This window comes from Chinchilla lanigera, unplaced genomic scaffold (genome assembly GCF_000276665.1).
Source record: "Chinchilla lanigera isolate Chin_1 unplaced genomic scaffold, ChiLan1.0 scaffold00085, whole genome shotgun sequence".
In the NCBI taxonomy this organism is placed as follows: domain Eukaryota; kingdom Metazoa; phylum Chordata; class Mammalia; order Rodentia; family Chinchillidae; genus Chinchilla; species Chinchilla lanigera.
In genome coordinates this window covers 2,691,788-2,717,340 of record NW_004955486.1, presented here as the reverse complement: position 1 = coordinate 2,717,340, position 25,553 = coordinate 2,691,788, and the positions used below count along the sequence as shown (strand labels likewise).

Below are 25,553 nucleotides of genomic sequence, written 5' to 3'. Positions count from 1 at the left end.
TATTTATTTATTTATTTAGCCCGCGTCCCGGTGGGCGTTGCCAACGGCCTCCTCTCTCCTTGGCTGTGTTTCAAATCCCACTTGCAGCCTTAGCTCGGCCTGGAAGGGGTGGGGGTGCCGCCCTTTCAGGGGGAGCTCCGAGTGCAGTGATCCAGCCACTGCTGGGCTTCGGGGCCAGGGGCCTGGGAGCACTAGTTCACTGAGGTCACCGGGGCTGTCCGAGCCGTCAGGGTACCAGCTGCTGCCATGGAAACAGAGAGACGGGGGAGTCAGAAAAGCAGAGCAGTGACGCCCCCCACTCTGTCCTCCCCTGGGGCTCTCTAGAGACCTGGGGTCCAGCTGCCCTGAAGCCCTGGGGAGTGGACCGCACACTAGGGAATTGCACCCGCCCTGCTGAACCCCATCCCTGAGATGGCTGACCCCCCCGCCAAGCTCTCCGTGCCTGTGATTTTACATCGCACAGCAGCAATAACCCCAGCGTGGCTCTGAGCCTGCGTTGTGTCAGGGCTCTGCACTAAAAGCCTCAAATCCGGTCCTCTCTCGCTCTCTGGCACTCCCAGGGCTCACCCCAGGGTCTCCACAGAGGACCAGCATGAGGGCCTCTCAGAGAGCCCTCTCCACAGAGCGCAGAAGCTTAGGAGGCCCGCGATTCTCAGGGCTGGTGGCCGCCGCAGCCTCTGGCGGGTCGTGTGGTGGCAAAGCCCTGTGACCTGCTGGGAAGGGGTTTCCAGGCTCGGCCAGGCTGGGCGCTGCGCTTCCTGCAGGAACCTGAAGGCTCAGGGTACTCAGAGGAAGAGGGCCAGGCGTGCGAGTCCCCCACTCAGGCCAGCCCACGGTCCCTTCGGGAGCTGACTCCAGATCTGGGGCTCTGTCTGAGCCTTCCACAGATGGGGTTGCAGGCCTCTTGGAGGTGGAGGCCACAGGGCTCTCTGGAAGACCTGTCAGGGAGCCTGCAGGACTTATCCTGGGCCTCCCGGGGGGCTCAGGTCCCAAGGTGCCCAGGCCGGCACCGGTGTCTGGCTGCCACCCTCCTGGGGAGAAGAATGTGGCATCTGTCCCTGGCAAGGTGGTGAGTCTCGGTCCCTCCGTCCCCTGCCTTAGTCTGGGGGATGACCGGTCCAGGGACTCTCTGGACATCCCCCCAGGCAGGTGACGGCCACTCTCAGGTGGCCTCTCGGCCTCTGCTACGGGAGATGTTTCCTGGGGCAGTCTACGGGAGTGAGGGGACCCCGACTCCTCAGCCAGCCTGGTCACCCGGGGCCTCGTCGATGGCTGGAACTCCTTGCCGGCCTGCGTGGGCTCCATGACAGCCACATCCACGCCTGCGGGGAGGGGACTTCCTGGTGAGTGGGCAGGGTCCTGCTGGGAACTTGTAGTTGGGGTGACCGGTTGTCCTGAACCCAGGGACGCTTCGGATGGGTCAGACCTCCAGGAGGGTGACGGGGGGAAGGAGGCTTCTGAGGACAGATATGTGGCCGAGGCAGTGGAAGCTGGTAAGTTGCGCTGTGAGGGTCTGGGGCCGGCCTGGACAGCTCCCGGAGGCCCTGAGGACAGTGTGGCTGAAGCAGGGGAAGGCTGAGGCAGCCCTGTTTCCCCCAGGGGAGCCTGGGGACAGCCTTGATCCAGAGGGGCTCCGGGGGAAACTGGGGCAGCAGACACCCAGCTTCTTTCTGTAGGTCTTTCTGTAGCTGTTTGCAGGACGGGTCCAGGCTCCAGCTGCAGGTGGGAGAGGAGAGAGAGAGAGAAAAACACATCAGAAATAAAAGCACATGGCTCTGGCTCCCTGGGGATCTCGAGGTCTTGGCCTGTGGGAGCTGCCACCTCGGGCTGATGCTGTAGCTTCCCACCACAAGGCTTTTACAGCGTGCCTCGGTTTCCCTCCCACCGTGCGCAGGCACAGCTGCGGTTCTTTCTTCGCCTCAAGCCCTAGGGAGGCAGAGAGCCAGGCACAACAGATGGGAGCGGCCTGCCCTCGTGGGGACGCTGGCTTTCTCTGCAGCTCGTCTGAATTTGAGAAAGTGACATGCCTGGAGACTAGACAGGGTTCCCTTTGGGAGAACCATGGCTTCATGCCTGCTGGGCCCACCCAGGCCCACAGGACCCAACCCTTGGGGAGGGCACTGGGTAGAGGGCCCAGCATGGACTTGCCTGAGCCAGGGTGGCCGGGCCTGTGTCCTGGGACTGTGAAGAGGCGCTGGGCAGCGATCCTGCTGGAGGGGTTTCCGGTTCCGGGGGCAGCCGGGAGGAAGGAGTCTTCAGTGTGGCTGCTGAGGCAGGCAACTCTGTTTCTGAGCCTTCGGGGAAGGTGGTAGAGGTCAGCCTTCCTCCTAAGGAAGCACAATCCTGCCCATGCCCGCTGGAAAGACCATGACCATCCCATTTCTACATGGCGGGCGATATAAGTTTTCGGAGGTCACGATCCAGCGTGGGTTAGAAGGCGTAATCTCAGCTGACTTTGCTGGACCTCTGACCTACAGAGACTGAGTGGGTAGCAGGTTTTTTGGTTGTTGTTAAAACAGGTTCTCCCTATGCAGGTCAGGCTGGCTTTGAACTCGCTACGTAGACCAGGCTTGTCCTGAAGTCAGGGCAATCTGCCTGACTCAGCCTCCTGAGTGCTGAGATTACATCCCTTCACCACCACGCCTAGCTCACATTTTTAAAATTTAGTCTCAGAAATTTAGGTTTATGTAAAGACCCCCTGGCCCTGACTCCCTGTCCCAGCTTGAATCTCACTGGCTGGTCTCATCTTTGAGCCAGTTCCTACTCTGAACCAAACAGAATTGAGCAGGAATCCCTTAATTTAGATTCATCCCAGGCTCCGCTGACGTTTCCGGGCCAGAGCCGTGTGTGTGGGAGCAGTGTTGTGTGCATTATAAGATACTTACAGCATCCTGGCCTCTACACAGCAGATGTCAGTAGCATCCTCCTGCCCTGTGGCCACCAAAAATGTCCCTGGACATTGCTAAGGGAGCCCTGAGAGGCGCAAATCACCCCTGATTCACAGCCTCTGGGTCAGAGCTCACACATTCTATTTCAATGCGGCCCTCTGACATGTTTGATGCAGCCTGCTGGGGAGTTTAAGTATTTTAAAAAATTAACTCACAAAACTTATAAGCTATTTTTATATAAGCAGCTTCTGATGGAAAGTCAGAACTGGCCACTGTGGTCTGGCAGATATGGGCGGCAGGGGAGCGGCCGTTGTTCTGTTTAGGTTCTCTGTCTCTGTCTGTCTGTCTGTCTCTCTCTCTCTCTCTCTCTCTCTCTCTCTCTCTCTCTCTCTCTCTGTGTCACACACACACACACACACACACACACACGCACGCACAGTCTTTCTTCTCTGGACACTCCATTTCCTCCCCTGCTCTTAGCCACCACCATCTGAAATCATTAGGATTCATCCCTTGGTAGCAACCACTTTTTTGGCGGGCTTAGAAGAAGCAGATTAAAAAAAAAAAATCCGTAACCACAGAGCGCTTAGGCACTCCATTCATTCGTATTCCAACTCATTAGCCACGTATTTACAAAAGACAAAATGCTCTCGGCCGAACACATTTTGTAAAAATTCCTAGTGAAAATCCAGACCGACAAGCACTTAGCAAGCGCTCACCAAGGGCAAGGCATTCTGACACGGCCCGCAAAGACCGAAAACCGCCGCGCAAGACGCAGCCCTGGATCCGAAGGCAGCTGGCCTGGAGGGAGAGGCAGGCGCTCTCCCGGCAACTATAATAAGAACAGAAAGACACGGGGGCGCGTAGGGAAGGTGGGGGGAAGCAGCGCTGGGAGACGTTCATCCCTGGGAGGGGAGAGGTTCATTCTTGCTGCTGATATTAAATTAATAAAATGGGAAAGAGAACCTTCTTCGCCATGTAAATCTTTCCAGGGAGGCCCTCCAAAATCTTCTTTAAAAAATGTTTTTATTGCTGTTGCTATTTTTGTATCTTATTCATGATCTCCCTGGGAAGGACCCACACATTCTTCAAAGCCCAGGACAAAGATCATCTCATTGCTGGCATCGCCCCGAGTCCGTCCGATTCTCGGGACATTTCTTATATCCCCTTCCAGGCTGGACACAGCTGGAAAACACCAGTCCAGTTCGGACTCTGGTCCCGCCTGAGCCCCACACTGCAAGTGCTTCGTGAATATTTGTTTGATGAAGTTCTAGCCCTCTTTTTCTAAAATCAATGTCATTGCTGCAGAAAACTGTTAAAATAAAAGCAGCCAAAATGTGTAAAAACGACTTTCAAGAAATATCTCCAGTCTTAGCAGACCGTTAGAATTCACCCCCATTCTGCTTGTTTCTTTGTTTCCAATTCCGAATTTGGGGCTAGATGTGGTAGGTAGTCCCCCTTTTAATCTTTAAATATAGTTCTGAATATAATTACATTTTTATGCAGCACCGAAACATCATATCCTGGTAACGGGGCATTCCTGCGCTATTAACATCTGAGTTAAATCTCCTTCGCGTCTGTCTTCTATTGCGGACAGTTAGGAAGTATAAGATGAAAGTGATCGACATCATTTGTGAATTATGTGTATTTCCTTATGCTGTATTGGAAAGGGTTTTGCTCCTGGTGGTTTTGCATGTGTGAATACCAGGTTGTCTGGTAGCCCGGCTTTCACCAAGAACCCCTTTCAAGATGTGGTCCCAGCGCCCTGGCAGGGAACACACGCACCATGTTTAGAGTGAGGCTCCCTTTGGGATAAGAAATGCGTTCATGGTGTGGGGCTCCTTGCCAAGGAGGTCGATCTGTCTAGTAAGTGGCCTGGGGCACAGGGGCCAGCAGGGAGGTAACCGGACAGGTCCAAACAGAAGCAATTTGCTTGGTGCCGGGCGCCCTCCCAGCCAACTCTGCTATCTCATCTCCGACACCACTGAATTTTTACTTTCTAGGCGACAATACTGAAGCCAATCAAGAGTAAGTGCCCCCCACCCCAGCTCCTGCAGCTGTCTGGGCTGCTGATGTGCATTGTCCTCTATCCCACAGCTTCAACTCCACAGCCAGGGACCGTGTCCCTATGTCACTCTTGTCCTTACGCCCACACCAGCCAGTGTGGCTTGGCTGTCACTCCCACCCCCAGTTGGATTGGGACCTCTCCAATCCAGGAGCTCGAAATCGTCACAGAAGAAAGGGCCACGAGGCCAAGGGAAGAGGATTCACACACGTGCAACTTCGCAGCAAGCACATCCGGGGTGTTTCACTTACCCACGCACCGGAAGTAGTTCTCCGCTGTCCAGAGCACTGGGGTAGCAGACTCGGTGAATTCCAGGCTCAGGTCCACGCTGTAGAAAGCCTGCGTGCCTGGGGCTCCTCGGGGCTCCTGGCACGGCTGTGAGCACGAGGAATTAGTTGCAAGTGGCAGAGTGTGCTAGGTGCCCTGCGGCTGCCCTCGATGGCAACAGCGCTGAGGGACGTAAGTAGCCAAGTCCCTTCCCAGCCAGCCCTTACGGAGCTGCTCTGCACACTTCTGACTTCCTGTGGTGGCCAAAGAAGGGGCAGGAAGCAACGTCACCAGGATACTGACCTGGGCCTGGAGCAGCGCAGCCGCTGGGATGCTGACCACCACGAAATCCTTGCTCTCCGTCACTGTGGAGGTGCTGGCCTGGTGCACTTGGAGGGACTTTAGGCTCAGGGCTTCCTCAAAGTGAGAACCTCTTTTGACCAGGCCCAGCCTCTGCCGTGGGATGTGGACTAAGACCTCCGACCCTGGCCGGGACGACACTGGAACAGGAAGCACGCTCGACCCAGAGAAAGATACAGTGCGGCATGCAGGGATGAGATGGCAGCAGGGCACCAGCCAAGAGCCTGCGGCCACCGCTGCACACCACTGGGGTTGGAGACAGTGGATTCCTCACTGTTCTGGGATCACTGCTAGGGCGTGAACTTAGAAGCAGGATGAAAAAGAGAAGAAAAATACACCGTCCTCAAACACCTGGGGCATACTGCTATTTATTCTAGAAGGCCCATAACAAAGCAGAGGCCAGGAGCAGGCTGCCTCTAAGAACCCATAGAAATGCCTCTGCCCAGACCATCTTCAGCTTCGTGACCCAACTTAGTGCCCCTTCCATTGCCAAAGCTGCTCTTAAGAAACACGGCTCATATCAGTTGTTTACACTTTAGCAAGAATTTCGTTGTGTCAGCCCTCTCACCGGGGACATTTTCAGCCAGCTCTGCAGTTGTTAAATGCAAGCATTTGTCTCCAAATAAAGCAATTCCAAATATCACGAACAGGGAAGGAGATGTCCGTGAGCTCGGCAAGGCCATCCCTGGTGCCCGTAACCCCCCAGAGCCCTGATGCTGAAACTTCACCTATGATAAAATTCCATACAAATGTGAAGTGCTAGTCACCTCCGATCTACGCACACAGGATGAAGCCTTTGATCCACCTAACTTTGCATACTGAGTTCTTCAGAATTTAAATTCCCTGGAGGGAGGAAGTGGGCTTCCGGATTCCGGCTCCTTTGTGTTACACAAGGTGCATGGTAATGGTGTCACCCCAAGGTGAGTGAAATCGGTAGCACCCGCGAGGTCTAAAGCAGGGGTCCCACTGCCACCAGGACCCAGAGCCCTGCGGGGATCTGAGGAAGACTGCAGAGCCTCTTCTGTCCTTGTCCTCAGAGCCTGTGGGACCTCCCTCCCAAGAATTCCTCCACCCCCGACTCCACGGCCCTCAGGAGATAACTGCTTCGCATGCAGCTCCACGCGTGGCCCAGCCCGGGCACAGACACACATCTTCCGGCTAGAGCCAACTTCTCTTTGTCTCAAGTATTTCAAGAATTCAAGACCAAGGATGGGCTAAAAAGGAGCGGTGAAGTGGGAGAGAGGGGAATAAGTCTAGGGGAGAGGGGGAAGCAGGGGGACAGAGCGTGACGACGTCGGAGGGACAGGCCCTGGGGCGCTCCCGGGTCTTACCCGGTGGGCACGCAGCCTCTAAGGAATAGGCATAGCCGCCGCTCACCAGCCAGAGCGGCAGCAGCTCCACAGACTTGTTCAGCACCTGGGGAAGCAGGAGGGGCCCCTGTGACCACTGAAAAGCTCCCTCCGTGGGGCCCCCCAACCTTCTAACTAGTCTCTGGACCAAACCCCCAAATGTTGTGAAGCCCAGGTCAGGGTCGATCGCTCCAGTGCAACCAGGAAATATTATTTAGCTGGGATATTTTTAGCAGGAAGTGAGCTGGGAGCAAATGTCATGTGAGCCGTCTTCTCTTACACGGCAACTTTGGGCTATTTAAAGAGATGGTAATTACGCTCCTGCCACCATGATCAGGATGCGCTGAATACATGATTGCAGAAGCCCCCCGTCTGCCGAGCAGAGCACTTTACGCTAATGGGGCCCAATTTTCGAGGCTGCTGCCTAAATCTGTCCAGTGCCACAGGTGGACATTTGAATTGGCACCGGAGGGGTGGCACAGTGCTCATCGGGCTGCCAGGCTGCAGAGCTCCCCGCCCAAGCCTGGCAGGGCCTGCTGCCCCCTACTGACCGCCTGCCTCTGAAGAAGGTCTTGTCTTGGGCTCTGGACGGTGACCATGGTGGTGCTGATGTCCACATACAGTCCCATCAGACTGGCATCCTCCAGAGAGGCCACCAGCTCCCCTCGAAGAGACAGCAGCCAGGGGTTCTGGAGAAACAGGACACGTGCACAAACCGCCGGGCCAGGGCGACACTTGCCAGGCGTCATGGGGAATGGAGACTTGGGACACCCAGGCGGATGACAAGGCCATCGAGAGAATGGGCTAGCCCAGGGGACACTGGTAGCCACTCAGGGAGCCCTGCAAACTGTACCCTGACTCCCTTGTGTGAGGCGAGCAGGCCACTCTGGAGGTGCTAGGCACACAGCAGCCGCCTCTGTACCCCTGACAGGAAAGCCAGCCAGTCAGCTGTGTCCTTGGTTCTGGTCGCCACCCTTTAGTGGGACATTGGCAATCAGGGCTTTGAATGAGGTGGCGATGATGGTGGAAGACGGACAGGGAGGGACCCAGGCCCCCATCCTAGGAGTGGCAGGAGGAGCTTGGGGGAGCTGGGAGGTGGAGAAGCAGCCCAGCGCCTCCCAGAGGCTGGGGAACAGAGGGCCAGAAGAAAGGCAGAATGACACCTGTGCAAGGTAGAAGCAGGTGGCCTTGTAAAGGAAGAGCTCCTGCCACCAGGGAGAACTTCAACATGAAAGGACTCCAGAGGCTTCCAGCCCAGGCCCCTCCCCGGGCTGGGTCGCCTCTTCAGCAGTCCTCTCAGGTGTCCTCAGGCACTGCCCAGAGCCTGAGCCAGGCACACTGGCGCACACCTGTAATCCCAGCACTCGGGAGGCTGAGGCAGGAGGATCGTTGCAAGCTTGAGACCAGCCTGGGCTATAAGGTGAGCTTAAGGCCAGCCTGTGCTGCATAGCAAGACTTTGCCTCAAAAAGACAAAAAAAAGAAGGACACAGGCGCAGAAAGGTTGGCGTTGTCCACAGGAAGATGGGGAATCAAAACCTTCTGCCACATAGCATCCCTGAGCACTCTGCAGGACGAACCTTCCAGAGGTTGCTGCTGCCCCACCTACCTGTCTACTGTCGCTCCTCAGGGGCAGAGGCCGGGAGACCTGCAGAACAGAGAAGAAGCAACATCTCCTGGCACACAATGGGCGAAGGTGAGCAGGTTCGCGTTTGTGCTGAGCGCTCAAGCGCTGGCAATTACCCCAGCAGGAGGCCGGCGAGAGCCAGGCAGCTGGGGTGTTTGCTCATTAAGACAAGAAAATCATTTATGTTCTGGGACTCAAGTGTCAACAGACCCGGGGAAATGTCGCCGCCTCAGCTGCTGCCCTGGGCTGGGCCAAGGGGGCAGCTGGGGCACTGGGCACAGCTGGCGAAGCCAAGGGTGGGTGTGTATGGCACAGACGGAGGCCGCTGCTCAGAACGAGGTCCCTAGTCCTCCTCCGGGGCCTCCCGCCCCGTCCTGTCCTGAGTTCACCCATTTCTTCTTCGCCCTCTTTCTTTCCATGGGATCCAAAAGCAAAGGCAGAGAGAGCATGCGGCTCAAAGGCCAGAAAGTGTGTCTGCGCCCGCCAAGCGCACCATACTCAGGGTGACGCCCATGCCAGGCTCCCCAGGATGGAGTCCCATGCGGACTTGCAGTGCCGAACGCAGGACAGTCCCGGTCACATCAGGACGGCCACCCTGTGGAGTGACACCTCCGTCCCTTCTCGGCCCCGCCCCCGCCCGCGCCCCTGCTGTGGGCAGCGCGGCCTCCTCCAGGCTCTCCTCCTGGCTTCTGCTTTCTCCACCCCTGGCCCCCAGTTGCTTTTGCTGCAGACCTAGGTCTGGAGGGGAGGCCGAGGCACGGGTCAGAGTCCCGGAGGAAGTCCCGGGTCCCTCAGCCTTCTCAGGGCTCCAGCTCTGCTGTCCCCTGGCCCCAAAGAGCCCCCCCCCCCCATTGCCAGGCTCGGGACGACTTCGGGAAGCCCTGCAACTTCCTCGTCCTTGGAGGTGCCACCTTTACCCCGGGGCAGAGAAGGTGCCTAATGAGAGGGTAGGAAAGAGGGCTCCCCATTTCCAGGGTTTCCCCCGCCCCCACCCCACCCTACCCGACCCTGACCACAGCTGAGGAAGCCAGTGCAGCCCCGGAGCTGGACTTTAGGAAAGAGGGCAATGATTCTGCTAAAAGGAAGGAGAGACGAGGCGCTCAGCCGCCCTCTCAGCCCCCACGCACAGGCTATATTTAGGGCCCGCGGACGTCCGCTGGACCTGGGCGGCCTTCACTGGGAGCGCGCGCTAATCACTGCGTCGAGTTTACGGGTGCCCCTGGGCACACTTAACCCAGGGCAATGAATAGTTATTGCTCGGCCTCCTGCTCGGGGCCTGTGGGCACACTTAAGCAAGCCGGCGGATCGCTGCGAGCGGGGCACGGCTCGGGTACACCCTTGGGCACCCTGCACCATCGGCAGGAGAGGCAGAGTATTAAATATCTATGTGCCCTGTGCTCACAGCTGCATTTAGCCAAGGGCAAGGCCGGTGGAACAGCTTTAATTAAAACTTAATGCGAGTTCAAGGTGCAGCCACGGAAGCCGTGGAGGCAGAAGTCACCAGGAATGAATCAGGCAGTTGGACGAGGGTCTCCGAAGGGGGAAGCGGGGGGCGGGGACGGGGGCGGTGAGACCCTGTCTTCTGTGCTGCCCGCTTCTCTGTGACTGTCCGGGGAGCCCCAGAGGCTCCCACACCTCGGCTGAGGGAGGACGGTACCGATTAGGGTTCCCAGGTTTCAAAAGCAGGTGGACAGCGACAAAGCAGCTGCCCGGCCGGGAGCAGTTTTGCTGTTCTCTGCAATTCCGCCAAGTGTCCGGACGCCGGCCGCGCTGGCCCCCTAGCGGCAGCTCCTAGAATTACAGGCCCGCTGCGGAGGGCAAGGGACCAGCCCGGGACCGTCACACATATGTCCCAGAGGTTGTGCTCGAGGATTAACGGCTGTAAAAGCGCAGGTGGGCAGAGAGGCCCCCTCGGCCTCAGCCGCTGCTCCTGCAGTTTGGGAAACAAAAGTGTCCCAGTGCCCACCAGTGTCCACCACAGGAGCAATCTGGGCTAGGAGGCTGGACAGCCCGGGTCTCTATGTTGTCTCTCTGGGAGACTCTTCCAGCCCCAGCACATGCCTTGGAAAATCTAGACTGGGCTGAGAGAATAAAACTACTGCCCTTCCGGAGGCCAGGGTCTCAGTTCTATTCAAATCTGTTCCTTTAGCACTACCCCGATGGCAGCATATAGTAGGTGCTACATAAATGTTTGTGGAATGACTGGTAGTTGTCATTAGCAGCCTTTTCATTCCAACCTCCTCCCATTTTTCCTTTCCTTTTTATCCTTCCTCCTTCCTTCTCTCCTTCCTTTCTTGTACCCTCAGGCCAAAACATCACACTCAGAATTTTGTTTGCGCTTTTTTTTTTCAGGGCTGGGGATCCAACCCAGAGCCTTGTATATGCTAAGTAAGTGCTTTACACTGATCCACACTCCCAGCTGGAAGTCAACCTTTTAAAATGAGATTTCATGCATAACTATAGATTTCCTGTTTCTCCTTTTTTCTCCCTTCAAGACTGAGTGACTGCTGGGGATATAGCTCAGTGGCACAAGCACCTGCCTGGCAAGAACAAGGTCCTGAGTTTGATTCCTGATTTAAAAAAAAAAAAAAGGACTGAGCAACATCCCCAGGGCTTATTTATTTATTTATTTATTTATTTATTTATTTGTCTTTTGAGACAGGGTCTCACTATGAAGTTCAGACTGGCCTTGAGCTCACTTTGTAGCCCAGGTTGGTCTCAAACTTGCAATGATCCTCCTGCCTCAGCCTCCCGAGTGCTGGGATTACAGGCGTGCGCCACCACACCTTGCACTAGTTATTATTTATTTACTTTTACGACAGACTTGCCCTACATCTCTAAATTGCCCAGGCTAGGCCTGAACTTTCAATGCTCCTGCCTCAGCCTCAGCCTCCCAGAGTGCTGGGATTACGGTCATGTCCAGCACCACACCCAGCTCCCCAACTCTCTTAAAAAGCTGGCGACTCTGGCATCACAGGGGGAAGCTGAGTAGCGCTGCTCTTTGTGGGACCCAGGTTCGAGGCTGTGACTGCCCCAGCTCTGCCACAGGCCCCAGCACTTAACCGCTGCAGACCTCGGGCCGCCTAAACTCCACTTGGTTCTCTGTCTGCAGAGTGGGGATGGCGGCACCCAGCAGCTAGGCTTGCTACAAAGGGGAAGTGAGTTAATATTTATAAAGTGCTGTGACCATGCCCGGCACAGGGTGGGGGCGCTTCCCTAGTGTTGTCTGAACAGCGAAGACCCGAGCTGAATTCCTTACGGCTTCCTCACCCTGACACGCTCATTTCTGCTGCGCATTTGGCCCCTGCGGACACTGAGGTCTGCAGCTCCCCTGCCCTCGGGTCTCCCAAGGGCTGGAGAGAAAGCTGACTTCAAGGAACACACCAGAACGGAAAGCAGTCGCAGCTGGAGCTTGGCATGGGTCCTGTGCCCTGGGCTTTCAAGCAGAGCTCCTACACTCGCAGAAGAACCCTTCCTCTCCTCCCCAGCCCTCTACCCTCCAGCTCGCTGGCAAGTGCGCCACCCCGAGCCACACTCCTGGGCCGGAGCTAATAATTCCCTGACCCGGGTTAAAAAGGAACATTCAAACCAGCGATTCCTACGGATCCTGAGGGCCAGGGCACAAAGACACCATTGTACGGCTTTGGGGATCATCCCGGTGGCCCCCCTGGGCCGGCCACATGGGAAGCGGAGAACAGGAGTTCAGAGACCTTTCACCTCAGCCCCTAGGCACGCTCCTACCCCGTCTCAGTCCCCGTTGCTCGACCGCAGCCTGGCCTGGTGGAACTTGGCCGCCAGCCAGCACCCACGAGGGCCTGCACCTCCAGCTGCTGCCTCTGCCCTGCCACGTCCTGAGGCTCAGGAGCCATGGCCGCACGCCTGGGCCTTCGGAGAGGAGCCCAGCCCGCCTGCCCTCTGAGCCCGTTACCCGGATGAACGTGGGGTCGCAGTGGACGCTCTGTCTGCCCAGCCTGGATACAGTTGCAGGACACTTCATTACGTAGCCTACGCTCCGCTCCAGCCTCTTCACCCCTTGGTGAAGCATTCTGATTTCCAACCTGTAATTTTCTCTCTGCCAATAAAGCAAAAGTCATCTGTGCAAATGAAAGAAGAAAACAGCTAATAGGCCGCAATTATAGGTCAGTGACTATTCGCAGCAGTGCGGTCAGCACGGGCCCTGAAAGTGGGCCCGTCTCACGGAAGAAGGGTGAGACGTGAGACCGAGCCGGGCAGGGATGAGGAGTTGAGTCCAGCTGCTTGGATCCAGCAAGTCAGCATTAGCCCCCATCAGGGAAGCCCTTGGGGCTGGGGACAGTTGGGGATCTCAGGAAGGTCACCCTTGTACCCCTACATCCCTTAACATTGGCAAACACTGGCTCAGACCCTGTCTGCTTAGACCCTCACCGACGACTCAGAAGAGGCTCTCTGATTCCCATTTGACAGATGGGGCAGTTGAGGCTTGGTGGAAGTAAGTGACTAAGTGAAAGGCAGGTGGTCACTCCTGAGTCTGGACACAGCTCCTGGGGGCCTCATCCCTGCACTCTACGTGTGAAGTGCAGCTTCACAGACATCCAGCCAAGGAATCCCTTGTGGTGCCCACTCCAACCTCCTCCAGCTGCAGGAAAGCCAGGTGTGAGCTCTGTGGGCACCTGAGGCAGGCATGAACGGGGCAAGGGGCTGTCAGAGAAGGGGGAGGACTGGAAGAAGAGAAAGGGGGCTGTGAGCCCCCCAGGAGGGACCTCAGCCCTCCAGGGAAAACGGGGCTTGGCCTAGTAGGGAGGATGAAGTTGTGATACACAGAGGGAACGGAGGAGCGGTGGAAAAGGAAGTGGGGCCTTTTTAAGCTGGACGCGGTGGCAGACGCCTGTAATCCTAGCACTTGGGAGGCTGAGGCAGGAGGATTGCTGTGAGTTCAAGACCAGCCTGGGCTACAAAGTGAGCTCAAGTTCAGCCTGAACTGCAGAGCGAGACCCTGTCTTTAAAAAAAGACCAAAAAGAAAGAAAGAAAGAAAACAAATGGGAAACCACACTGCTTTTGCACAAGTGACAGAATCATGGGGTCCTGTGAGCACACGTGGGGCCCGTGCAGGTGAGGGCAGGCAAGCAACCTCTGCAACCCCTCAGCACCTTTGTCCCCCTCCTGGCGGGCTTGCTGAGCATCTGCTGTGTGCTGGCCCCCTGGCAGGGGACGGCTGCGCACCGGAAGGGAAGATGCTTTGCCTGAGCCACCACTGCAGAGCCTTCCTGATGGCCGGGGAGCCACTCGAGGCGCAGCATGCGCCTGGGCCGTGGAAGGCTCTGGGTTCCAGCCCCAGCACCACAAGGAGAAGTTTTCCCAGACACACCTCCTTTCGCACGAAGCAGGCCGAGTATAGAGCTCGGAAAATGAAGTTGCCGTCCGGAGCAGGATGCAGGAAGTAGCCACATTGGGCAAGAAGAGAATCCAGCTGGCCGGGGGCCCTCAGGGTGCCTGAGGTGGGAAAGGGACAGGCCTGAGGTGGAGCAGCTGAGGCTACGTCCCATCTCCAGGTCCCCTATAGGTTCTTCTCCTCTCTGACCTCCTCTCCCACTTCTCCAAACCTCCCTCCCTTTGTTCCTGCCTGCTGTACCCCAAACATCCCAGGCCTATTGCTGCCTCAGGGCCTTTGCACTGGCTATGCCTGCTACTTAGAACTCTTCCTTCCTTTCTTTCTTTCTTTCTTCCTTCCTTCCTTCCTTCCTTCCTTTCCCCAATATTAAGGATCAGACACAGACTTTGCACATACTAGGCAAGCCCTCTACCACTGAGCTACATCCCAATCCTCTTTATCTTTATTTTACTTTGCAAAACAGTCTGGCTATGTTTCCCAGGCTGACCTCCTGCCTCAACTCCAGAGTAGCTGGGATCACAGGCTTGTGCCACCACGCCAGGCTGCCTGGATATGTGCATGGCTCACTTCACCTCCAAGTCTGTACAAAAGTCACCTGCATGAAGCTGGCATGCTGGTACACATCTGTAATCCTGGTACTCAGGAGGCTGAGGCAGGATGATCACTGTGAATTCAAGGCCAGCCTGGGATACATAGTGAGTTCAAGTCCAGCCTGAACCACATAGCGAGACACTGTCTCAAAAAACAAAACAAAACAAAAAAGCCACCTCCAGGAAGCCCACCCTGACCACCACCTTCTTATCCCTGGCTCTTGTGACCCCCTGACCTCCTATCTAATTGACTTCAGATTATAGCAGTCATTCGTTGCTCTGCTCTCCAACATCAGCTCTGGGCGCCAGAAGTATTTGTCTGTTTTGTTCCTGCTACATCCTAGCACCTTAAGCCGCGCCTGGCATGTGGAGGGCTCTCAGGAAATATTTGTTGGATGAGTGAAATATAAAAAGGGATATCATTGAGGAGAGGGATTATGGGCAGTTTTTATTATCTTCTTTGGATTTCCTCTAGTTTCCATAATTATCTTGTAGTGCTTTTGTCATGGTTTTGTACAAAGCCATTTTTTCCAAGCCACAGTTTCAGTTTTCAATCCTCAACCGAGTCGTTGACTGGCAGACGCATGCGCTGCTGCGGACGCCCGCCGGGGCGGCCCGTTGCGGGGGGAGTGGGCGCTCTCTGGCGACAGCTTCGCTTTTCGAGGCATTGCTTGCGCCGCTATCTTTAGCAAGAGATCAAGGCCGCGCCTCCGGAAAGGGAGGTTCTGAAAGGGAGCTCGCTGGGGAAATAAAGTGTCTAAGCCTGGATGTGCAAATTGACCTGGATCGTTTTAGTTTTGCATTCACGTTTGCACTTTGTAAATATTTGCCTGGCTTCCTGCTGCTCACACCTGCTTGCTGTCCCTTCAAGTTTATGGAAGGCGGCAGGCACCGTCATTTCTCCGTCCCCACCTGGTGCCGCCGCTGCCGCGAAATAAAAACTCCCTTCAAAGCCACAGGTGTCTCTGACAGCGCCTAAAACTAATGGCTTGTGGCTGGCCGCTGTGACTAATTCTCTGATTATTGACTTTATGATTTTACGCTTAAAACTTCTTGATAATAACACACAGAAATGTTTAATGGGCTCTATCCAGAGCCATAAAAATTACTTATTGAACAAGCGTTTTAAAACTGTTAATCTATTGTTTTCTATTAATAATGGCCCTCCAAAGAACAGGCGACAGCTTAATGTATCCTCCCCATTTCTCCTGGAAAAGGGGCCTTTTAATACACCAATGCCACGCCACGGTGTCACGGGCTGGCTGGCCTGTTGATCAGCCACTGACCGTCCCAAGATGGATTCAGGCCACACCAGACCCACATGGTGCTGTACAAATTTCCAGAATGTTCTGGGCATAGTGGCCCTTGCCTGTAATCCCAGCTCTCACGGGGCTGAGGCAGGAGGAGTTACCTCGAGTTCAAGGCCAGCCTGGGTATGCAGTGAGTTCAAGGCCCGCCTGAACTACACAGCAAGAACCTGTCTTAAAGCAAACAAATAAAAGATCCAAGATGAACAGGGTCCTTGGGGCTTTTGCTAGACTTTGGGGAAAATGCAGAAGTCCCTCTTCTTGATTTCTCCCTTATTGTTCAAAGGAGAGGAGAAATTCTGAGAATTCACTTTGCAGCGCCCAAGATGGAAAACAGGAAGTGGCTAGTGGTACGGCTCACTCTTCTTTTCCTTCCAGAAGTTTCCAGAAGGTTCTGGGTAATCTTCTCATGGTATCTACCCTCTTTCCACTTTTCCTGTTGGCAAACTCATGGCTGAGGGTTTCAGAAAGTAAACTGGGCCCTTGGATGTTTTGGGGGCACTATTTGCCCCTCTCCTCACATCTCTTCTTTTCCTGGGCGGTTGAGGTTTTGGAGCATCTCGGCAGCAGATGGGCATTTCTTGCCAGGCTTCAGCCATGTGTTCACTCAGCAAATATTTACCACAATGTCCTAAACATCAGCAGTGTCCCCAGATACACCAGCTAGAAGCAAGGGCTGTGCTTGCTCCCGGCTCCTTCCAGCGGTGGGGAGCACAGGTAAGAAGTGTGTGACCAGTGAGATGATACCATGACTGCTGGTGTGGAAAGAGAAAGCCCTGGGGAGGGCATCTGAGCAGATCTGAGAGGCAGAAAGAGCCCCACAGAAGAGGCAGTGAAGGAGGAAAGTCAGTGCCAAGGGCCTGGGGCAGACACAAGGGGCTAGCGCTTTCCAGACAATGGCTGTCCCTTACCTGGCAGCTGCAGGATTCTGCCCAGCCACCGCCTCAAACCCGCCACATGGCTCCTCGGGATCGGCAGAGTCATGTAGTCTGAGAAGCACTCCACCTTGTCTGTTGGACAAGAAGATACTTTTAAGCTGGGGGTGGTGGCACATGCCTGTAATCCTAACACTCAGGAGGCTGAGGCAGGAGGATCATTTTGAGTTTATGACCAGCCTGAGCTATGTAGTGAGCTCAAGGCCAGCCTGAACTACACAGTGATGAACCTAGCTAAAAATAAACCTTCTGGGAAGAAAGGGAGAGGGAAAAGGAAGGGTAAACGGACTTCCTCTCGGTTCTGATTCTGTGGAGCTGTTAGGAAAGGGCAGTAGAAGTCAGCGTCATAACCGGCAACATCCTTTACTTCTCAGAGGCACAGAAGGTCCAGGAAGAAAAACCTCAGGGCGAAGCACCCGGATTTCAGTGTGCCTACAGCTCACCTGGTGCCTGTCAAAACACGCAGTCAGCAGGTCGCATTAGGGCTTGAAGGCAGCAGTTGTAACCTGCCTAAATGATGTCCATTCTGCTGGCCCAGGGACCACGCTTTGAGTGGCCAGGCCCCAGAGATCACAAATCTAACCACTGTGTTTTACAGGGGGCTTAACGGTGCTGAAGGAGAGCACCTGGCGCTGAGTCCCACCTCTGTTGTGTGTGTGTGTGTGTGTGTGTGTGTGTCTGTTGCTTGAATTTCTTCCTGTGCTTTTCTTACACCATGATGATGCTGGTGGTTGGGAGATGGGGATGGAGATGATGATGGTAATGGTTCCAGTGATGGCGATGGTGGTGCTGATGGTGGTGGTGGTGGTCATGGTGGTGATGACAGCGATGGTGATGGTGGTGTGGGTCATGGTGGTGATAATTCTGATAGGGGAAGTCACGATGGTAGCAGTCATGATGCTGATAATGATGCTGATTCTAATGATGGTACTGGTGAAGTGGTGGCATGAAGGTGATGGTGGTGATGGTGGTGATGGTAGTAATCATGGTGATGGTGGTGATGGTAATATGGCAGTAGTAATGGGGTGGTGCTGATAATGGAGGTGATGATAATGGAGATAGTGATAATGGATGTGGTGATGGTGATGATGGTAGTAGTCATGGTGATGGTGATAGTGGTGATGATGGTGATGGTGGTAGTCATGGTGACGGTGACACTGGAGATGGTGATAATCATGGTGATGGTGGTGATGGTGATGGTGGTAGTCATGATGATGGTGATGATGATGATGGAGCTGGAGATGGTGATGGTAGTTATAGTGATGGTGGTAGTCATGGTGATGGTGAGGATGGTGATGATGATAGTGATGGTGATGATGGAGATGGTGATGATGATGATGGTGATAATGATGACAACGTTGGTGATGGTGGTAGTCATGGTGATGATAATGATAATGATGATAGTGATGATGATGATGGTAGTGATCGTGATGGGCATGGTCATGATTATGACAATGGTAGTGATGGTGATGATGGTGGTAGTCGTGGTGATGGTGATGTGGTACTCATGGCGATGGTGATGTGGTAGTCATGGTGATGGTAATGATAATGATGATGGTGATGATGATGGTAGTGATGTACGGGCATAGTGATGATTCTGATAATGGTGGTGATGGTGATGGTGGTGGTCATGGTGATGATAATGATAATGATGATGGTAGTGATGGTGATGGGCATGGTCATGATTATGACAATGGTGGTGATGGTGATGATGGTGGTAGTCGTGGTGATGGTGATGTGGTAGTCATGGTGATGGTAATGATAATGATGATGGTAATGATGATGGTAGTGATGGTATGGGCATAGTGATGATTCTGATAATGATGGTGATGGTGGTGATCATGGTGATGGTAGTAGTAACAGTGCTAACGGTGATAGTGGTGACCTGACACTGAGGATGGTCGCAGTGAAGGTGGTGGTCATGATGGTGATGATGACACTTCAAAGGATGATATGACCCTGAATGAGTTCCTGTGTCTAAAGGTCTTCACAGGTTCTCACCACAGAGCTTGTGCCTAAAGATGACAGCTCTTGTCATGATGATAGCTAATTTCATCCAGAGATGAAAGGACTTGTCCTGGTCACGGAGCAGCAGGAGCAGGGCCCTAAACTCTCCACTCGCCAGCTCATCACATAGCCAGAAAAATTAGAGCACCAGAGAAATTGAGTACATATCACAGTGCATCTGACCCCAAATTTGTACTAACCAATACCATGTTCTGCTGCTGCTCAAGGTCATCCTGCCATGGTGTGGACGTTTGACACTCAGCGCAATTTTTGGTAGGAGGGTTGAGACAAAGTCTCACTTTGTAGTTCAGGCTGGCTTTGAACTCTATGTAACCCAGGCTGGCCTTGAACTCATGGCAATCCTCCTGCCTCAGCCTCCCAAGTGCTGGGATTACAGGCATGTGCCACAACCACCCAGCTACCCAGTGCAATTTAAAAGGTCTGAATAGGCACCAAGTCAGTCACTTGACTCATAAAAGTGGGGTGAGGTGAGTAGCTCATCCTCACAGCTCTACAGCTGAGCCATAGACTCCAGGCCAAGGTAGAGACACCCAGCCCTGGCCCTGCCAGGCCCCAGTCATTCTCAACACACAGGGATCTTAAAATGGAAATGACAGTATGGCCGCCCCTCCTCAAAACCTTCAGTGGTCCCCTCCTGCCCTGGCAAAGTCCGTGCAGCCCTCCGTATGGTTACGTTCTCTTCCTCCTCCACACTTCAGCCAGGGTGGGCCTTCCCACATCACGCTTCTGCACACACTGTTCCATCTTCCTGAAACACCATTCCTGAGTGGGGGGCCTGTGCATGGAGGTGGAAGCTCAGGGCTCAGAGCCAGGGTGCAGCCACGTGACCAGGGCGAGTCCTCTCACCTCTCCAAGGCTCCCCACTTCCTCTTCTGCAAAATGGAGCCCTTTGCCCCTGCCAGTGTGAAGAACCTGGTAACTCTTAGAATGCCGTATCTGTTCGAATGCCTCTATTTACCCAGGGCAGTGGGCTGCCCTGATGCTCCAGCTAGTGTCATGATCTAGGTGGGGGGGGTCTTAGACCTCAGGTCTCAGCTCAGCGCTGCAGGTGCTCAGCCATGCCTAATCGGAGGGAGACAGGCAGGTGAGTGCTCCGGCTTGGAAGGCTTCCTCAAAGCCGAACTCACCCAGTGTCACCCAGCGGGAGGGTTGTGGGTCTACACGGTAGGGAATGCCCGAGGCCTGATACCGGTGCCAAAGCATGACCGAGTTACCCGTCTTACCTGTGGAAACTCCAAGCACAGGGCGCGGTCTTTCCCTGCCTGCCCTGAGGGGGAGGATCTGTGGGAACACCAAGTGCTGAATGCAGGCGACACAGATGGCCCTGCGGGGAGGAGGGGTGCACAGCTCAGCTGCTGCCTGTCTGCCTTCATACGGTCAATCGGGTATAATTGATTCCATCAAACATATATATTTTCCTCCGCTGTGGTTCTGGGGACTGAACCTCAAGCATGCTAGGCAAGGGCTCCACCAATGAGCTACATCTCCAGCCCTATTTATACTTATTCTGAGTGCCTGTCATAATGTGCAGCCACCCAAGGTACAGAAGGAGCAACCATAAACAAGTAAGGAAATAAATATGTGTCTGTTGTGGTGATTCACACCTATAATCCCAGCATTTGGGAGGCTGAGGCAGGAGGATCATTATGCATTCAAGGCCAGCCTGGGCTATAGAGCAAGACCCTGTCAAGAAAGAAGAAGGAAAGGAAGGAAGGAAGGAAGGAAGGAAGGAAGGAAGGAAGGAAGGAAGAAAGAAAGGAAGGAAGGAAGGAAGGAAGGAAGGAAGGAAGAAAGAAAGAAAGAAAGAAAGAAAGAAAGAAAGAAAAAGAAAGAAAGAAAAGAAAAGAAAAAAAGAAAGAAAGAAAGAAAGAAAGAAGAAAAAGAAAAAGAAAAAGAAAGAGAAAAAGAAAAGAGAGAAAGCAAAGCGAGAGAGGAAGAAAGGAAGGAGGGAGGAAGAGAGGAAGGGCAGGAGCGAAGTAATCTCAGGAGATGGTGAGGCCGTAGGAAAATGAAACACAGTATCTGAGGGGGAGAGGACAGGAGGCTTGTGTTAAAGGATAATTTTCAAAAAAAGTAACATCATGTCTCTCATACAGATTTAAAAAAAAAATAAGCCTGTGTTAAAGATTTTATTAACTTAATGAGGAGTCTGGCAGATGTTACAAGCAGTTCAAAGGAGAAGAAAGGACAGACACTTTTCCGCAGCAGAATGTTGAAATGAATTTGCAAATAGACTGGGGACTGGCTTCTCCCCCAGTGGAGAGGGGGCTCCCGTGCGCCCTGCCCGAGGTGGTTTATCCACATGTCCCCAACAGGTGCCATCTCCCTCGTCCTGGCACCGCAGACGGGCCCAAGGGCAGAGAAGGGAGTAGGCCAGCAGGACACACCAGCCCTCAACCGCGGCTGGTTTCCCATTGCAGAGTCAGTGACTTACAAAATGCTTTTGCTTATTCCAGCGTCCTCTGTGAAGCGACATGTCTCTGAGAGGTGACGCTAGGACCACGGTAGGACGTTGAGGAGTCCCCTGCCCAGATCCGGGGGCGGGGGCATCACACACAGTGGGACCCAAGTGCGGGGAATAAGTTCTGTGTGTTTAAGGAGCAGCAGCAGCAACAAGAAAGATCAACAGAGCCACAGCCGGGGGAAAGCGACAAGTAGTGGACCAGGGTGAGGACAGACAGGGGCCAGAGCCAGGAGGGCCACGGAGGACTGGTGAAGCTGGGATTTTACCACAAAAAATGACAAGAAATCTGGAGAACCCTAAGCCGGGAAGGGACAGAATCTCACGATTAAATAGGGTCCTTCTGTCTGCAGCATTTGCAGCCATTTAAAAATACCTACAGGGCTAGGGATATAGCTCGGCGGCACAGCTCCTGCCTGGCAAGCACAAGGTCCTGAGTTCGAATCCTGGTACCAAAATAAAACAAATAAATAGAAATAAAAACAACTGCAGAGCTCCAGTGTAGCTAGTGGTGCAGGGCTTGTCTGGCACAAGCGAGGGTGCAGCTCCACAAGAAAATAAAAACAAAGGGCTGGGGGTGTAACTCCGTGACAGTGTCTGCTTAGCATGTGGGAGAGCCTGGCTTCCATCCACAGGACCAAAACAACAAAAGAGAGAAGCTGGGCATGGTAGCGCACACCTATAATCCCAGCACTCTGGGAGGCTGAGGCAGGAGGATGATAAGTTTGAGCACAGGCTGGGCAACTTAGTGATTTAGGGAGATCCCATCTCAAAAATAAAAAAAAAAATCTTGAGACCATAATGCTAAGTGAAATAAATCATACACAAAAGCTTAGATATTGCACGGACTTTTTTATATAAGAAACACAAAGTATCAATAAATTTAAGAACAAAATAAAAGATAAATAGGAAACAGGGAAAGTAGATCTTTTGCAAATAGGAAGGGAACCAAGAGATGGGGGAGGGAGGGAAGTAAAAAGAATTAAAATGTGACCTGTACATATGCCAAGTTCCCATGATAAGTTTAATCTTTCATGATGTGTTATAAACATGTACTAGTAAAAATAAAAAATAAAATTAAAGATTTAAAATAAGAAAAGGGCTGGGAGCTGCACATGGTGGTGAACGCCTGTAATCCCAGTACTCGGGAGGCTGAGGCAGGAGGACTGTTGCAAGTTCGAGGCCAGCCTGGGCTACAAAGTGGGCTCAAGGCCAGCCTGAATAGTGAGACCCTGTCTCAAAATGACAAAAACAAAAAAAAGAAAAGGGCTGGGGGTGTAGCTCAGGATTTGGTGGAGTCAATAATACCCTGTACTACAAACAAACAAGTAAATAAATATATATAAAACACTGATCTGTGGATTTGGAAATCCAGGATACGGGTCCCAAATTTAGGGGAAGAAGGCAATAGTAAGGAATGATTGGGAAGATACCTTCGGTAGTACTTATGTGGGTGTTTGCTTTGGAATGAGAATGAGCCTTGAAGCCAGATGTGGTGACAAATGCCTGTAATCCCAGCACTCAGGAGGCTGAAGCAGGAGGATTTTCAGGAATTCAAGGCCAGTCTGCATAGTGAGTTCAAGACCAGCCTGAACTATATAGAGAGACTGTCTCAAATAACAACAACAAAAAAATGTGCCCTGCACATGAGTTGATGGGAGGAAAATGTGAAATACTTTAAAGTGGGCCCCCAAATTACTAGGTTTCTTCAATGAAAATATGGATATTGTCTAGTGCATTCTTAGGGTTTCTGTTTTTTTTTATTTTGGGGGGATTTTGGGGGGTCTTTTTGAGACAGGGTCTCACTATGCAGTTCAGGCTGGCCTTGAGGTCACTTTGTAGCCCAGGCTGGTCTCAAACTCTCATCTATCCTCCTGCCTCAGCCTCCCAAGTACTGGGATTACAGGCATGCAGCCCAGCTTTGATTCAATGTATCTTTCATCATTGAGGAGCTATTTTGCAACTCTGTAAATGGTAGAATACTGTACTGATAATCATGCAAACGATTTTTATCTAAAAAATGCAAATCCTGCCCAGGTGGAGTTGCAGTTGCTTACTGACCTGCAGATATTGACCAATTTTGCATGTATGACAGGAGTTTACCCTGCACTCCTGACTGCCTACATTTCCATCCAATGTTCTATGGATTGCCCTTTGAATTGACTGTAACATCTTACTGGTTCCCACATCAGTTAATGAGTTACATTAAACAAAGAAAATCTCTGATACATTTTCAAGGTTTTCTTTTTTTTGGCCCTTCAGGGGTTGAATCAGGGCCTCACATACGGTAACCCTCATGCTAGCCTACATCTCCAGTCCTAGACTTCAATTTTTAAAAAAAGATATATATATATATATATATATATATATATATATATATATATATATATATGTATGTATTTTTTTGTTTTTTGTTTTTTTTTTTTTTGGTTTGTTTTTTTTGGTTTTTCTCCAGTACCAGGAACCGAACTCACGACCTTGCGCTTGCCAGGCAGGCGCTTTGCCGCTGAGCTACACTGAGCCCTCGGTTCCTAGCTGGGATGAGGGCCAGGCCCCAAGGCTGAGCCCGGGGAAGGCCACTTGCCAAGGCCCACAGCCTCCCCAGAATGGGTTTCACAGAGGAGAGGATCATTTCATCAGCCCGGAATCCGAGCTGATCCTGCAGCCTTAGAGCGGGAAGGAGCCAGAGGTCGCACGGCCCCTACGCTTCAATTCCTGCCTCTGGAGGACAGAGGGGGGACCCTCTCTCAGGAGACGGCCTGCTCTCCAATCCCTGCTCCTCCTGGCTCTGCTGCTGGCACCCCTCTGCTCCTGCCAGGTAATCAACTTGCAGTCCACTGCCATGGCTGGGGCAATTGGGTTGAAGGAAGGTTCTCCAAGGGTGAGTAAATCTGGAGCTAGTGCAGGGACAGACACCCGGGAACAGAAAAGTTGTTTCTCTGACACTCAGCGCCATCCCCGGGCAGTGCTATAAAGAAAGTGCCCCGCCTCAGCCTTGCTAGAGGCCAGGACAGCCTTGCCCTCCTCCTGCACCTGCTCCTGAATCCGCCTTCAGCCTCGGTTGGGAGCAAAAGGTGAGCTTGGCTTTAGCCCACTCAGTCCTGGAGCTTAGCCCCTGAACTTGCCCTTCGCATCCTTGGGGGAGACACTCCGCCCCCAGTGCCAAGCGCCAAGGGCAGCACCCAGGAGAAGTAAGTGGGCCCCCGGCACAGGGCCAGGCCGCCTCTCTGTCGCCAGCCCCGCCCAGCTTCTCCATGGGCTTCCTTGTGCGGGGACTTGCAGAGCTCACAAAATGGAAACAAAGGTTCACAGTGAACGTCCCCAGGGCAACAGCTGGCTATTGCTGACCTTCAAGCTGGCTACCGCCCCCAGGAGCTTGTCAAAGGCTTTCTTTCTTTCTTCTTCCCTTTCTTTCTTCTTTCTCTCATACTGGAGATTGAACTCAGGGCCTTCACACTGAGCTACATCCCCAGCCCTTTCAGGATCTCACTAAATTGCCTAGGCTGGACTCCAACTTAGGATCCTCCTGCCTCAGCCTCCAGGAGTGCTGGGACTACTCAATGTATTCTTGTCTTTTTGTCTTTTTGAGGCAGGGTCTCACTATGCAGTTCAGGCTGGCCTTGAGCTCACTTTGTAGCCCAGGCTGGTCTCGAACTCACAACAATCCTCCTGCCTCAGCCTCCCGAGTGCTGGGATTACAGGCGTGCACCACCACTCCCGGCTACTCAGTGTATTCTTAATGGTGGACCTCAGCTGGGGAAGGGAGCCTGCAGTTCTGTGGCTGTGGACAGTAAGGTTTCCTCCTTACCCTTACAATTAATTGGTGACCAGGACTCTTGTCATCTGAAAACTCCTTGAAATTAGCACCTCCTGTTTACCCGAACACTAAATTCCTTGAAGGACTCCTCTAGGACAAACAAGGAGTGTTCTGCTTTCTCCCGGCCTTCTGAGAAGCTTCACAAGACCCCCTGACCTGGATTCCAGGACAGTGGGCCTGGGGAAGGTGAGAGTGACCCCAGCCCGCCCTCCCCGAGGAGGAGGCAGTGCTTGACAAAGCCCCACCGGCCTGACCAGGCCTCACCCATCCACTCCTCTCCCCTCCCACAGAGGTTCCTCGGTGCTAATGGGAAATACTTGCTTTCTGCTCCAAGCAAGTGGGGACCGATGGTCAGGACTCGCCTGAGGTCTCATGCCACAGTGTCCTGGCTAAGAGACACTTACCAGACAGCTGCCGGGGACCCCCGCATCCTCAGGCTTGCCAGCTGTCTCCCGCGGTGCCAAACTCATCAATGATGGGTCGGCTTGTCCC

The 25,553-nt window shown here is 53.4% G+C and overlaps 1 protein-coding gene across 1 annotated transcript; it reads right to left on the bottom strand.

Moving 5' to 3' along the window:
* Window positions 1-25,491, bottom strand: LOC102020345 (chromosome unknown open reading frame, human C1orf127). The gene is made up of 13 exons (XM_005404305.1): window positions 25,466-25,491; window positions 20,007-20,107; window positions 16,732-16,830; window positions 13,900-14,024; window positions 12,483-12,626; window positions 8,537-8,575; window positions 7,481-7,618; window positions 6,912-6,996; window positions 5,524-5,720; window positions 5,205-5,328; window positions 2,149-2,294; window positions 568-1,716; window positions 1-241 (listed from the first exon to the last, which is right to left on the bottom strand). Exons 1-12 carry the CDS (start codon window positions 25,489-25,491, stop codon window positions 604-606), a joined length of 2,337 nt encoding a protein of 778 aa, XP_005404362.1. The 3' UTR covers window positions 1-241; window positions 568-603.
* Between the last annotated feature and the right edge of the window lie 62 nt (window positions 25,492-25,553).